Source organism: Mesoplodon mirus, assembly GCF_964341445.2.
Source record: "Mesoplodon mirus genome assembly, chromosome: 4".
NCBI classification, from domain to species: Eukaryota; Metazoa; Chordata; class Mammalia; order Artiodactyla; family Ziphiidae; genus Mesoplodon; species Mesoplodon mirus.
Window position 1 is genome coordinate 1,948,724 of NC_138979.1, and position 12,859 is coordinate 1,961,582.

Consider the following 12,859-nt stretch of genomic DNA (forward strand, 5'->3'; position numbering starts at 1 on the left):
TCCTTAAAATATATTATCAAGTTTTAAAAGTAAGGTACAGGAATAGTTTAAGAAGAAAAATCAAAGACTATATTTATATATGTGTGTATATGTATCACATCTCTGGAAGACATAGTTGTATCATTTGTTGCCTGTGGGAAAGAAAACTAGTGCTTGATTGAGAGGGTGGGAAAGAGAATTTTTTACTATCCTATTTATGCTTTTGGAATTTTGAGATTTGGTATTAAAAATTGTCTTATAGCTACACACTTCTAAAATCTTAGAAATACTTCCCAACCTCTTCTAAAATCTTCCAAAAGAAAATGGTACGTTTCAAAGCCATTTATTAAAAATAGAAAATTCTGATTATTTCTAATTAAGTTACAAAAGCAAAGATTGATAACTGGAAAAGTAAAATTTTATTAGGTTAATTTCAATAAAATCTTTGATTAATTGGCATATAGAATTTAAGAAAAGAATATAATGATTATTATGTGCAGCCAACAAGAATTTTTTTTCCTTAGATCTGCATACCACAATGAGAATTAATTTCAAATATCCATTAAATCTGAGCATGGAAATAAATGGATCTTGAAACTACCCCTTTAATTATTGATCCACAAAGCATTAAACCAAAGTTTTCAAATCTAATGAATCCCATTCAATCTTTCTGATCTCACTAAAAATATTTTATTAATAATAACAATTCAATTAGAGAAAGACATTTTGTGCTGTTAATACAAGTTTTGATTGTTAATTTAACCTTTGTCTCACCCTTTTTCAAATTTTAGTTTTGTTATGTTTATAATTTACATAACATAATACAGAAGAACATGAGTGTGATTTATAATTCAATATATACCTACTGGGAATACACAGTTAATTTTCTTTACCAATGGGATTTGTGATAAAGTTTAGAGACTGCTGCTTTAGAAACATGCTCTCACTGGAATGGGAGGCCCCAGTGGAGTCGAGTAGTGAGGAAGAAGAAGAAAGGAGAAGTAGAAAGTTCCAAAATGTAGTTACCACCTAAGTCCCAAGAAATAGAATTCTAGAATCTCTAGACAGTTGGAGACAAAAGAGCTAAGAATTCTTCTTTCTCTAAAGCTCTAAAGAAAGGTCCTTGGTTGAGGCCAAGATCACTTGTGCCTTGTAAGAATCAGGAACGGCTTCATGGGATACAGGAAGCTCGCGTGAGCTGCCGATCACTGATTGAGTAAGTAGAAGTGTTTCTCCGTCAGAATCACCTGAAGGGTGTCTGTGAGGCAGGTACCTTTTTAGTAAGACCTAAATTACTCCAATGAAGCCACTGTCCCAAAGAATCAGCAATGGCAACCCCCGGCTTGAAGGATGTAGAACTTTGTACTTGGGACCAGCACTGCTGTGGGGTTTTGTTTTATTTTGATTTGTTTGAGACCAGTGAGATTCTAAGACAAGGGGTGGAAACCATCTGAATTTGTAAGCTCTGTGTCATAAACCTCGTTGGTCTCCTTCTCAGTGCCTGCCACAATGCTAGGGTATAGCTCACTGCTATACCGCAGGGTCTTTTGCTATAAAGGGCCAGATAATATTTTAGACTTTGTGGTCAATACGGTCTCCAACCCAACACTCAACTGGAAAAAGCAGCCATATACAATATATTACCGAATGGGCATGGCTATGTTCCAATAAAACTTTACTTACAAAAGCAGACCTAGTTAATGACCCTTGCTACTCACCAGTATGTATTCTAGATACCCCATCTGAGATGTAGTCACCTTATTGCTTAATTACTTTAAAGTCTCCATAATGATTCTCCCTCTGGTCTTGCTGAATACTCAGCCCTGTTTTTAGCCTCAGCTCTCAGTTGGAAAACTTAGCTCCACGAGGAGAAACTAACAACTCTAGAAACTTCTAGGCAGATAAAGAAAATGATACTGGATGAAAATATGTATGAATATCAGGTTCAGTATGAGGAACAGTAATCAGAAATTTCACTCCACCCTCATCCCAGCAAGGTTGTTCTATTTGGGGAAGACAGATTCCTTCAAGAGAGGAATCACTTCTGGAAAGCCAGTAGCCAATAAGGCATGGACCTCTTGATCCTACTCCCATTTTAAATAATTCAGTGGAGTCTCTTTATGTCCTCTCCACTCCTACCACCAACACTTTCCTTCTCTTTTGACCCATAGTCATCCACCCCCTCTTGCTCCTCAGCTGACACCAGACTTTTAGGAAAGCCCATGAAATAGTGATGGAAGAAACCCAAAAAACATTGCATTTGCAATGTAACCCTGATATTTTTGAAGCAACGTTCCCACATTTGGAAAAGTATCAAGAAAAGAGAAAGGAAGAAGGATAAGGTGCTAAATCTTCTCCCTTTAATAAACCCCCAACAATAAATCTTAAAGTTGTCCATGTAGACCCATGTATACTTCATGTCTGGCTGAAACTGAGGTGTCTGTTTCCACGTGCATAGGGAATGGTTACCTCTTTGTGTTCTATTTTTTGTTTTGTTTCATAGAGTTAAAATGGGAATCCTAGAAATGCTTCACATTCTGTGGTTTCCATCTGGACATCAATAGAGGGTTAATTTCTTTGCATGCCTGGTCCAGGGAACATAGCATTTACTTGAAAGTAACCATGTAGAAAGGGTTAGAGAGCCTGCACTCACCCTTTCCCTGTACTGTGTACTCACTGCCCTTGGTTTTTCCCTGATGCTGGTTCTGAATGTTCACAAGTGACAGGAAACATCTAGGCTGGCAGATTTCGAAGTTCTCATTGGCGATAGACTTAGTCTCAGGAATCAGGACAAAGCAGAGCTGTCTGATGTGGTCTCTCATTTTTGACAGGTTCTGCCTTCAACAGGCCTGGGGATGAAGGCTGCTGGTACTTTGGCCCTGATGGCTGCCTGATCACAGTCGTTGAACCCAAAATCTACACTCGCTGTAAACTGGCAAAAATATTTTCGAGGGCTGGCCTGGACCATTACCAGGGTTTTAGCCTTGGAAACTGTGAGATTTCTCCATTTCTGTTCTATCTTCCCTTGGACTCGCCCTTGAAATGTCAAAGGCCCCATCCACGCTCACTTCTGTTTGCTCCCAGCCTGTCCATGCTCTGCCCCAGCAGGGACGGCTGCTGGCTGTTCACATGTCCTCAACTGCTGCTCTCGGGGGCTTCTCTCCTGTGCTCTGTCCCTCTTGCCCTCACTCCTGGAGTCCTGTATGAATGACACCAGCAAAGGAAGGGGAAAACACCACCCCTTGCTGACAGTGTAGGGGGCAGACCTGACATTTAGTCTAGTCCAAACTCAGCCACTGAGTATGTGTGCCACCCTGCCCATCTGTGCCCCTCGGGTGCACTACCAGCCCTGACCCTCCCCAAGGTTTGTCAGGAACAGAGTATGTTCCCTTAACATGTATAAGGGAACTCTCCCCCTCAGAGCAGGGTTGGAGAAAAAAATGCATTTTTTCCCCTCACATTTCTGGCTTTTTCTCCTTCTGGGGATCTGCATGGCCTACTATGAGAGCCACTACAACACCACGGCTCAGACTGACCTGGAGGACGGAAGCACCGACTATGGCATTTTTCAGATAAACAGTTACACGTGGTGCAGACGTGTGAAGCTGCAAGAGAAACACCATTGTCATGTGGCCTGCTCAGGTATGCTTTTGACTTTACAGATATTATCCTTAGGGATAGACAGGAAAGTTGATCGTGGAATATCCACCCACCTTCTGCTTTGACCAAACTTTGGTGTCCAGATGTACAAGTAGGTCTGCACCAGGCTAATAAATTATTCAACAGTTCCCCAAGGTGACACTCCTGATCCTGTGGCCTACTTGTCCAAAGATGACTTTTCCCTTCTAGGGTGGTTTTTATGAAGCCCACCACAAAAACAGAGGCCTGGATAAATGACCTTACTACCTTTTCATGCATAGAAAAGTTAGATATATTCATGAAGAAGGGAAAAGCTGTTCACCAACTGCTTTCCATAAGCAATTCGCTCAATACATGCAGTTTATGCTTCTTTGTACAGAATGAGATAAATAAATTCACTTCACATAGCACTTCTTAAACAGTAGAAATGACGCTAGAATTCACTTCCAAGTCTTTTACTTCAGTCACTTGAGAAATATATGTGTGCACAGAACTGAGCATAGCAGGACGCATCAGACACGAATTCTGGTGTTAGAGAAGAGAATATGTGCTTCTACGAAGTTTGACAAATGACTGTAAACAGGTGTGGGCTTCCAAGGAAAGAGATATTATTAATAAAGTCATGGGAAGCTTTGTAGACGTAATGATATTTTATCTAAGATTTGGAAGATAGGTAAGATTTGGATATTCAAAGATAGAGAAGTGTCATTCCAGGGAAGGAGAACAAAAAAGCAAAAAGGTGCATGAAAAATAACAGGACATGTGGTTGTAAAGGTTGATGACTACCTGACCACAGAGGACCTTGGGACCCAGGCTAAGGAGCATACACTGATTTCTGCCTGCACTAGGAAATCCAAATAGGTCAGTTGATTCAACATTGCTTCAGAAAAATTAATATGCAAGCTGGGTGTGAGAGAGATTAAAGAAGAGATGATTTAAGTGAGAGATAAAAAGACCTGAATGATGGTCATGGCTGGTGGTATGGAGAAGAGTATGCAAGGGACACTCAACAGTAGAAGGATGGAGTGAAGTAAGTGGTTGTCTTGTTTGCTCCCCCTCTAGAAGGTAAGCTCCGTGAGGGCAGGAGTTTTATCTGTTTTGATCACTGGTGTATCCTCAGTGCCTAGAATGGTCCCTGGCCATTGCTGGAGCTCAAGAAATATTCATTAACTAAATGAATGTAGGGAAAAGAGCAAGGGTGAAGGCAAAGAGTGATAAAATTCCTTAGGAGCAGGAAGTAAACTTTTATTTCTCTTGGACACATACAAGATAATCAGTACATACGTGTGAATGTATGGATGATGGAACGCTATGTTAATTCACCTAATAAGCTGTCCCTACTCCTACATGACTATGGAATGCTCGCTACCTCCTGACCAATTGTCGGTCAACCCTTAATTTAGAGCATTCTTTTGTTGAGCCAAAATCCATGTCCTTATAGCTTTATTCCATTAATGCTAGTTTTTCCTTCCGGATTTATTCAAAACAGATTTTCTCTATTTTATACACAGCAACTTATTAAATGTTTGAAAATAATTAGTAGGTATTTCTCATCTTCAATTCTTATCTCCGAGGGTCAAGCATTCAGTACCTTCACTTTGTTACAGGTTTGACTTTTAAACTCCTTCCCTTCTTGGTCACTCTCATTAGCATCCCCTATGAGCTTGCCAATAGAGTCTTCTAGTTAAACATGGTGGTTGGATGTGTATATTGTTAGACGCTGGAAAGCGAGAGGACAAATGGTGACTAATTTAGTAATTAGAGAATTGCTAAATCCTGAATCTTAAACTGACCATGGGAAAGCCAAGAAGCAACCACAGGATCCCAAAAAGGCTCAGAAATCAGCAGCATCAGCTACTTCTGGAAACTGGAGTGAAGGCAGGTTGAAAACAGGATGATCAGTTGGAAATCCAGTTAAGGAGCAGCTGATTCCCCTCCTGATTCCATTCATGTATTGCTCCTCCCCAACCCTGGCAGGATACCGGGGCTCTCTCTCCTGGACAGGATAAGTAGAACGTCTCTCAATTGAGGGACCTCGCCAACATTTGAGTGTGAGAGCTCCGTACTAAACATGGAGTTAAGTTTCTGTAGTCCCAGTCACTTTCCTCCACTCCAATCCTGGAATGTTGGCAGCCAGCCTAGGCTCTCCAGAAGAGAAGACCCTGTTCTGGGGAATCCAGCCAGATGGAAAGGAAGTAACTGAAGTGGGACCTCCCAGTGAACAAAGTAGGTAGATCGGGGCTTCCCTGGTGGCGCAGTGGTTGGGAGTCCGCCTGCCGATGCAGGGGACATGGGTTCGTGCCCCAGTCCAGGAAGATCCCACATACCACGGAGCGGCTGGGCCCGTGAGCCATGGCTGCTGAGCCTGTGCATCTGGAGCCTGTGCTCCACAACGGGAGAGGCCACAACAGTGGGAGGCCCGTGTACCGCAAAAAAAAAAACAAAAACAAAAAGTAGCTAGATCTCCCTACAGTGAGATGCACAGTTGAAAATCCCCACCTCTGTGTACAGAACTCCTAATCAGCTTTTTAGTGTCCCTCTCCTAAATAAGTGCAGATAACTAAGGGGCTTTAGACTTCATAGGAGTGTCACTGACATGAAAGAATGAGACCACCACCACCAACAGAAACAACAATGAAAACCAGATAAAAGTAACTTATTGAAAGTAGAGAGTATGCTGGGAATGGAAACTTCACAGAAACCCTGTCATTAACATCTTTGATGTGTGTACATTTATAGTGAATTTCTCACAGACAGCATATAATTGGGTGTTGCCTGTATAGCCAGTCCAACAATTTCTGCTTTTCAACAGTAATGTTTAGACCAGGGAACTTTTTCTGAAAGGGACAGATAATAAACAGTTTAGGTGTTGTGAGCCTTATAGTCTCTTTTGTAACTATTCAACTCTTCACGTAGCACAGAAGCAGTCACGGACAATATGTAACTGAAGGGGCATGATTGTGTTCTAATAAAACTTTATTTACAAAAACAAAGGGTGGGCCTGTGGGCCCTACATAGTTTGCTGGACCTTGATTTCGATCATTTATATTTAATGTAATTACTGATATGATTAATTTAAAATCTACCATCTATTTGTGGGATCTAGCCATCTATTCTTGGTTTATTTTTCCTGCCTTCTTCTGGATTAATTGAATCTTTTCAGTATTCTCTCTTATTTCCACCACTGGCTTATTAGCTGTACTTCTGTTTTATTTTTAGTGGTTCTTCTAAGGTTTACAATATGCATCACATTCTATCTTCAAAAAACATTATACCACTTCACATATAATAGATTTGACCCTTGATTTTCTCATGGGGCTCCCTGTAGGTAATGTGTCCTTTTTCCTCTAGCCCCTTTTTACAATTTCCTCTTTGTCACCAATTTTCAGCAATTTGATCACAAATGTCTGTTTTTTGTGTGTGTTTATCTTGGTTGATATTCACTAACATTTTGGATCCTTGAGTGGATAATTTTTTAATTTCTCCTTCTAGGAGTCTAATAACACGTGTGTTAGATCATTTAATGTTTTCCCATAGGTCACGGAGGCTCTTCATTTTTTTTTCAGCCTTTTTCACTTTCTGTGTTTTTTCTTTTTCAATTGTTTCCACCACCCTATGTTCAAGTTCTCTGATCTTTCTTCTGAGGTGCCTAATCTATTAAATTCACCAACTGAATGTTTCATTTCAGATAATGCATTTTTTCAGTGCTAGGTAATTATTTTATATCTTTCATTTCTCTCATTTGATTCATGTTTTCCTGTAAGTCCTTGATAGCAATAAACATATTTATAAGCACTGTTTTAAATTTCTTGTCTGCTAATTCAATCAACTCCGTCACTTCTGGGTCTTCCCTTTGACTGATCTTTCTCCTGGTTATGGGTTACATTTCCATACTTCTTCATACATGTGATTGCTTTCTACTGGATACTAGACAGCGTGTGTATTCCATTGTTGAGTGTCTGGATTGTGTTGTGTTCCTTTAAGGATTATTGAAGCTCATCTTGGCAAGCAGTTAGTTCTGGTCGGGTATATTCTAGAGCAGTCATTATGGGAGGGCTAGTTCAGCCTTACTCTCGAAGTATTTCCCCTTTAGCCTCTCTTGAATATCCTAAGGTTCAGCAAAGTCTCTCTCCTCTGGCCAGTCAGAAATCATGTCTCCCAGCCCTGGCTGAGCCCTGCTGGTCCCTCGCAACTGTTCTCTGACTAGTCTCGTGGAGTTTTACCCTTGACGTGCCCGTTTTGGCCTTCAGCCAAAGACTCAGTGGCATCTCTCCGCAGAGCTCAGGCGTGCTCCTTTTGGTGCCTCCTTCCTCTCAGGGACCCTCTCGACAAATGCCAACTGTCTCAGCCTCTCATCTCTGTCTCCTCCACATAGACTGCCATCTCCCGTCTGGGTTTTACCTTCAAGGTCTGTAAAGTGGCACTGGGCAGACAGTCACAGCAGTCACAAGGTGAGCCTCGTCTGGCTTCTATCTCTCAAGGATTCTGCATTCCCTGTTGTCTAATGCCTGAAAATCATGATCACATGTTTTGTCTAGTTGTCTAGTTGTTTACAGTAGGAGAGAAAATCTGCCGCTCACGGCTGTGCTTGACTTTAGGTGCAGTTTACTGACTGAGGATTGTCCAATGTTGTGCCGGTTAAGGAAGTCTGGGGTAAATGTATATCTGCAAGACAACCATGGATTCTCAGAAATTAAAGTGTTAGATGGTTCGCTGTTAGAGGTGAAGGATCACTCATATCTGCTTTCTCATCATAAAAAGCCTTGGATTTTTAGGGCCAGCTTCAAAATAGAAAACAGGATGTTGGTTTTATACCCTAATCACCCTCTATGACCGGCCGCCCCCAGCCTCAGGCCAGAGAGGCTGTACTTAGGGACAATGTCATTCTGTCCGATGGATTACAGAAGTAGGGACATTCGTCATGGGAAATTCCAAATAAGCGAGCATTAGAGTGTGTGTGCAATGTAGGTGACCCCTTATACGTGTACAGAATACATGCACCTCACGCCCATCTGCTGAAGCTACGTGCGCTTGTTAGTCCAAGACCAAATCATATTCCTCAGGTTGCTGCCGGCCTTCCCAAACTATTTGGGCCTAATATTTGTTATATATACATATAGAGAAATATAAACATATCTATGTACACACAAACTCACAGACATATAATAATATAATAGCAATCTTTATTTCCCTCCAATAACTTAGTCCTCATTAAAATAAGAGATGTTTAAGAAAAGCATCATTGCCCCCTGTATCTAGGCTAGCCCACTTATATTCATCTCTATTTCTCATATCAGCCTGGTATCTGAGTTGGCCATTGTCACTTCAGAGAGGACAAGGAGATGTAAATTCTGGGTTAAGATAGTGGTATTTCCGTTGGGGGCCAGGACTATGCTGGGGAGAGACAGACTTTGCAGTAGAACTCATCTTAACTGAAAAAACAAGTTCTTTTTGTGTAGATTGTTGCTGTTTTCTTTTGTTGGATGGGGGAGAATAAATGATTCCACGGAACGATGCTTTGATGTTCAAGGTAACCCTTTCCTTGTCTGTGTTTGACTGGACAGAATTGTCTATTTGCAGTAAATGGAGCAGAAGCCATTCTTGGCTCGGGTGCCGGGACATACCTGCTCTCTGGGCTCATTTCTGCCCCTCTGCTGCCCCTCTGTGGCAATTTCACTGGGTTTCTCACATCTCAGCCCCGTGGCAGGTTCTTTATTCCCCAGCCCCGACCTAGCTTAACACATTACCCTAAGGAAATTCAAAGTCACGTCCAACTTGCACTTGCAAAACATCTCAGTTGTGCAACAAAGTGGGACATTGACAAACACCTTACACGATCTGTACGACCCGGGCCTGCAGTACCTAGGCCTCCCACCAAACCGTGCACAGCATCTCCAGATGGGCAACCTGCCGCACCGCAGACACGAGCTTTGTTCTCTGTGTACTGGCCCCAGGGCTGCGCCGAGGCAGGTCTAACAGCGAACCCGCTGCTTCTTCCCTACGCTGTGTAATCTGTGTCCTGCCATCCCTGGAGACCCCAGAGAACCCACTTCTCCTAGGAAACAGGCCCCAACCACGTTCAGTCACAAACCACAGTGTCTCAAGCACTCATCAAGAATGTATGCACACGAAATAAAGTGTTTCTAAGTAATCTGAACTTGTATTAGATACTAAGCCCTTAAATTTGGATAATAATTACTTGAAAAATTAATGAAGTATTTATACCTTTATTATCGACTTTGTTAGCAGACGGTGTTGCCCAGGCGGGAATCTTAGCTGCAGTAGCTCTGTTGGAAGGGAGTAGCCTTAGGTTTGAAGGCAGACTCGCTTACTGGGTGTGTGACCTCAGTTTACAGGGATGATAATGGCTGTAACCATGGTAATCATGTAGTATGAGGAGATAATGCATGAAGAGGCTTCATATGTGCTGGACGTAGGGTACATTTTCCATAAAGGTCAACTAATAGCAATAGCTATTGTGATAAATAATTCTCTTCCCAGAAACAAGGCAAAAGACTTTTATAAGCTAATAAAGCTTTATTTGCTTTCCAGAAAAGTTGAATCCATTACACTTCCATCAGCAAGAACTCAGGAGTGCATATGTCATTTCACCCTTGTCAATATCGAGCATTACCCAATTCCTACAAAATCTTTGCTCAGTTGATAAATAGAAATGCTGTCAAATGGTTTGGGTTTTTGTGTCTTGGATTGCTGGTTGTGGTGGGCGTGGATGTGGATTTCCCAGTTTCCCAGTTTCCCCTCAAAAGAAGGACATTTGGTCCCAGCTGCATTTGTGTGATTTGCGCACTGTCTACCGGCACCTGCTCGGGTGTCAAGAGCTGCATCCCCTAAGGTCCTGCCCCTGTGGGCAGCCCAAACTGGGCTTCAGAGGGGTCCAACCTGGGCAACTCTGATGGGCCACATTCACCACAGGCTCAAGGCCTGGGGGTGAGGTTTGATGGGCCACATTCACCACAGGCTCAAGGCCTGGGCGTGAGGTTTGATGGGCAACATTCACCACAGGCTCCAGGCCTGGGGGTGAGGTTTGATGGGCCTAGATCACAGCTATGGTCTCCACCTGCCCAGCCTTGCTTCTGCCCATTTCTTCTACAGGGGCGGATCCCTAATAAATACCTTGCACTCCAAACCCATCTCAGCAACTCCTTCTGGTGAAACCAACCTGAAACAGAAGTGATGTTGGACTTTTTTTTTGTTTATTTGCCTTTTTCTGTCATGTTTGTGTTGAGAAGGATTTTGAGGCCACTTCTGGTGAAGCAATATCGATGAACACATTTTCAGTTGAAAGATTTGTTACATCTGAAAGCTATAGAAAAAGTAACAAAGGCAAAGATTGATGTATTTGACGTAAAACTTAAAAATTTCTGCATGTGAAAAACACCTTGGGTAAAAAGAAAATTATTGCACAAACCAGAAAGTTCCAATAGGCAAAAGTTTAATAATTATTTATAAAGAGATGTTCCATGTCAAATTAACACAAGTAAAGAAAACACTGTACTGTCCTCTCTCACTTCTGTGTTTCTTTAGGACATAAAAAACATTTTCCTGTTGTGTTTTCCCTAAACACATTTCCAAAAACCTTTCAGGGCTGGTCCATTCCTCTGAAACTTTAAGATGTGGATGGCCTAGAAACAAAAACAGTTCTTTGATTTGTGAAGAAGTGTAACAAAAATAAGGATACGGCTCATGGTTCTTCCAACCCTCCTGCTCCAAAAGCAGTGAGAAAAGTGAAGAAAATCTGATTCAGGCCTCCCCAGCTCCAACAATAAAATCTCAGCTAACCCTCTACTCTCTCTTACAGCCTTGATCACTGACAACCTCACAGATGCAATTATCTGTGCCAAGAAAATTGTTAAAGAGACAGATGGGATGAACTACTGGTAAGAGTCTTTCCTTGGGAGACAAGCTGACGTGGGTGGAACCTACAGTGTGTCCGTCCATCACCGCTGCAGGGGATGGAGACAAGTTCACCTCTGCAGAGTGGTCCAGCGAGTTCCATGTGACCTAGTCTATATCCTCCTCTATTAGGGTGTGGATGTGCAGTGAACCTGGTAGAAGCGATTAGTATGGGGAGGAGAGGTGGGAAGGAGTCAGAATAATTTGCAATTGCTTTCAACGTCAAGGTGTGCCCAACAATGAAGAGAGAGGTGCTTTCTCATGGGAATTGGAGAGCATCCGTGCAGACAACACACCAGAGGAAAAAGCTCGAGTTTGCTCTAGATTTGGATAAGATTTTGGAAGTCTGTGGCAGGGAGAGGAGAGTGACCATGTCAGTTGCATGAGAAATGGACAGGAAGCCTCCCCAGGTTGTGCATGAGACATGGCTAAGCTGGCGCCCACAGTCATCTCTGCGGCTGTGTTTCTTGTGAACGTTGCTAATCAGGTCACTCACTTGGGGATCCCAAATTTTCAGAGATGTGGATGTTTAAGCAAATGACCCATCCTTATAAGAGTTGCTTACTTTTTGCCGAGGCTAACATGGACTCTAGGAAAAAACCAAGGAGAGGAAAGTCTTAACGAGGCAAAAGGATGGAGTCCTTGGGTCTCAGAAGCAAATGACACTGAACCCTGGGCACCACTGGTTACATGGGTTAATTGTTTATGGTTTTTGAACCTCAGAATATTTGGATTGTCATGCTTCTCTCTGTTGTTCCTGTTTCCCTCTCCTCCTTAGGCAAGGCTGGAAGAAGCATTGTGAGGGCAAAGACCTGTCTGAGTGGGAAAAGGGATGTGAGGTTTCATGAACTGGACTGGCACCAGGGATGCTTCACAACAGCCCCCCAGGATTTGTAAGAACAGTTGTGTCCTCTTGTCTCCCTTCCTCCTAATGGTCCTTCTAGAGTTGGAGAGGGAAAGTTAAGCTGTATTTTTTTTTTTTTTTTTTTTGCGGTACGCAGGCCTCTCACTGTTGTGGCCTCTCCCGTTGCGGAGCACAGGCTCTGGACACACAGGCCCAGCGGCCATGGCTCACGGGCCCAGCCGCTCCGTGGCATGTGGGACCTTCCTGGACCGGGGCACGAACCCGTGTCCCCTGCATCAGCAGGCGGACTCTCAACCACTGCGCCACCAGGGAAGCCCAAGCTGTATTTTTAAGGAAATAAATACTTCCATTTAAATGTCTTGACTTTACCCTGACTAAATTTCAATGATGTCATAATAGCACATGGTTAAGACTTGAAACGTCGCCTACAAAATGTTCTAGCCCTGGAAGGAACAAGCTTCT

At 42.6% G+C, this 12,859-nt stretch overlaps 1 protein-coding gene across 1 annotated transcript; it reads left to right on the top strand.

Moving 5' to 3' along the window:
- Positions 1-3,470: 3,470 nt before the first annotated feature.
- Positions 3,471-12,380, top strand: LOC309803279 (lysozyme-like protein 1; the record flags this gene model as incomplete). Its single annotated transcript, XM_082619293.1, has 3 exons — positions 3,471-3,621; positions 11,438-11,516; positions 12,311-12,380. The coding sequence occupies 3 exons, from the start codon at positions 3,471-3,473 to the stop codon at positions 12,378-12,380; spliced, it is 300 nt and encodes a 99-aa protein (XP_082475419.1).
- Between the last annotated feature and the right edge of the window lie 479 nt (positions 12,381-12,859).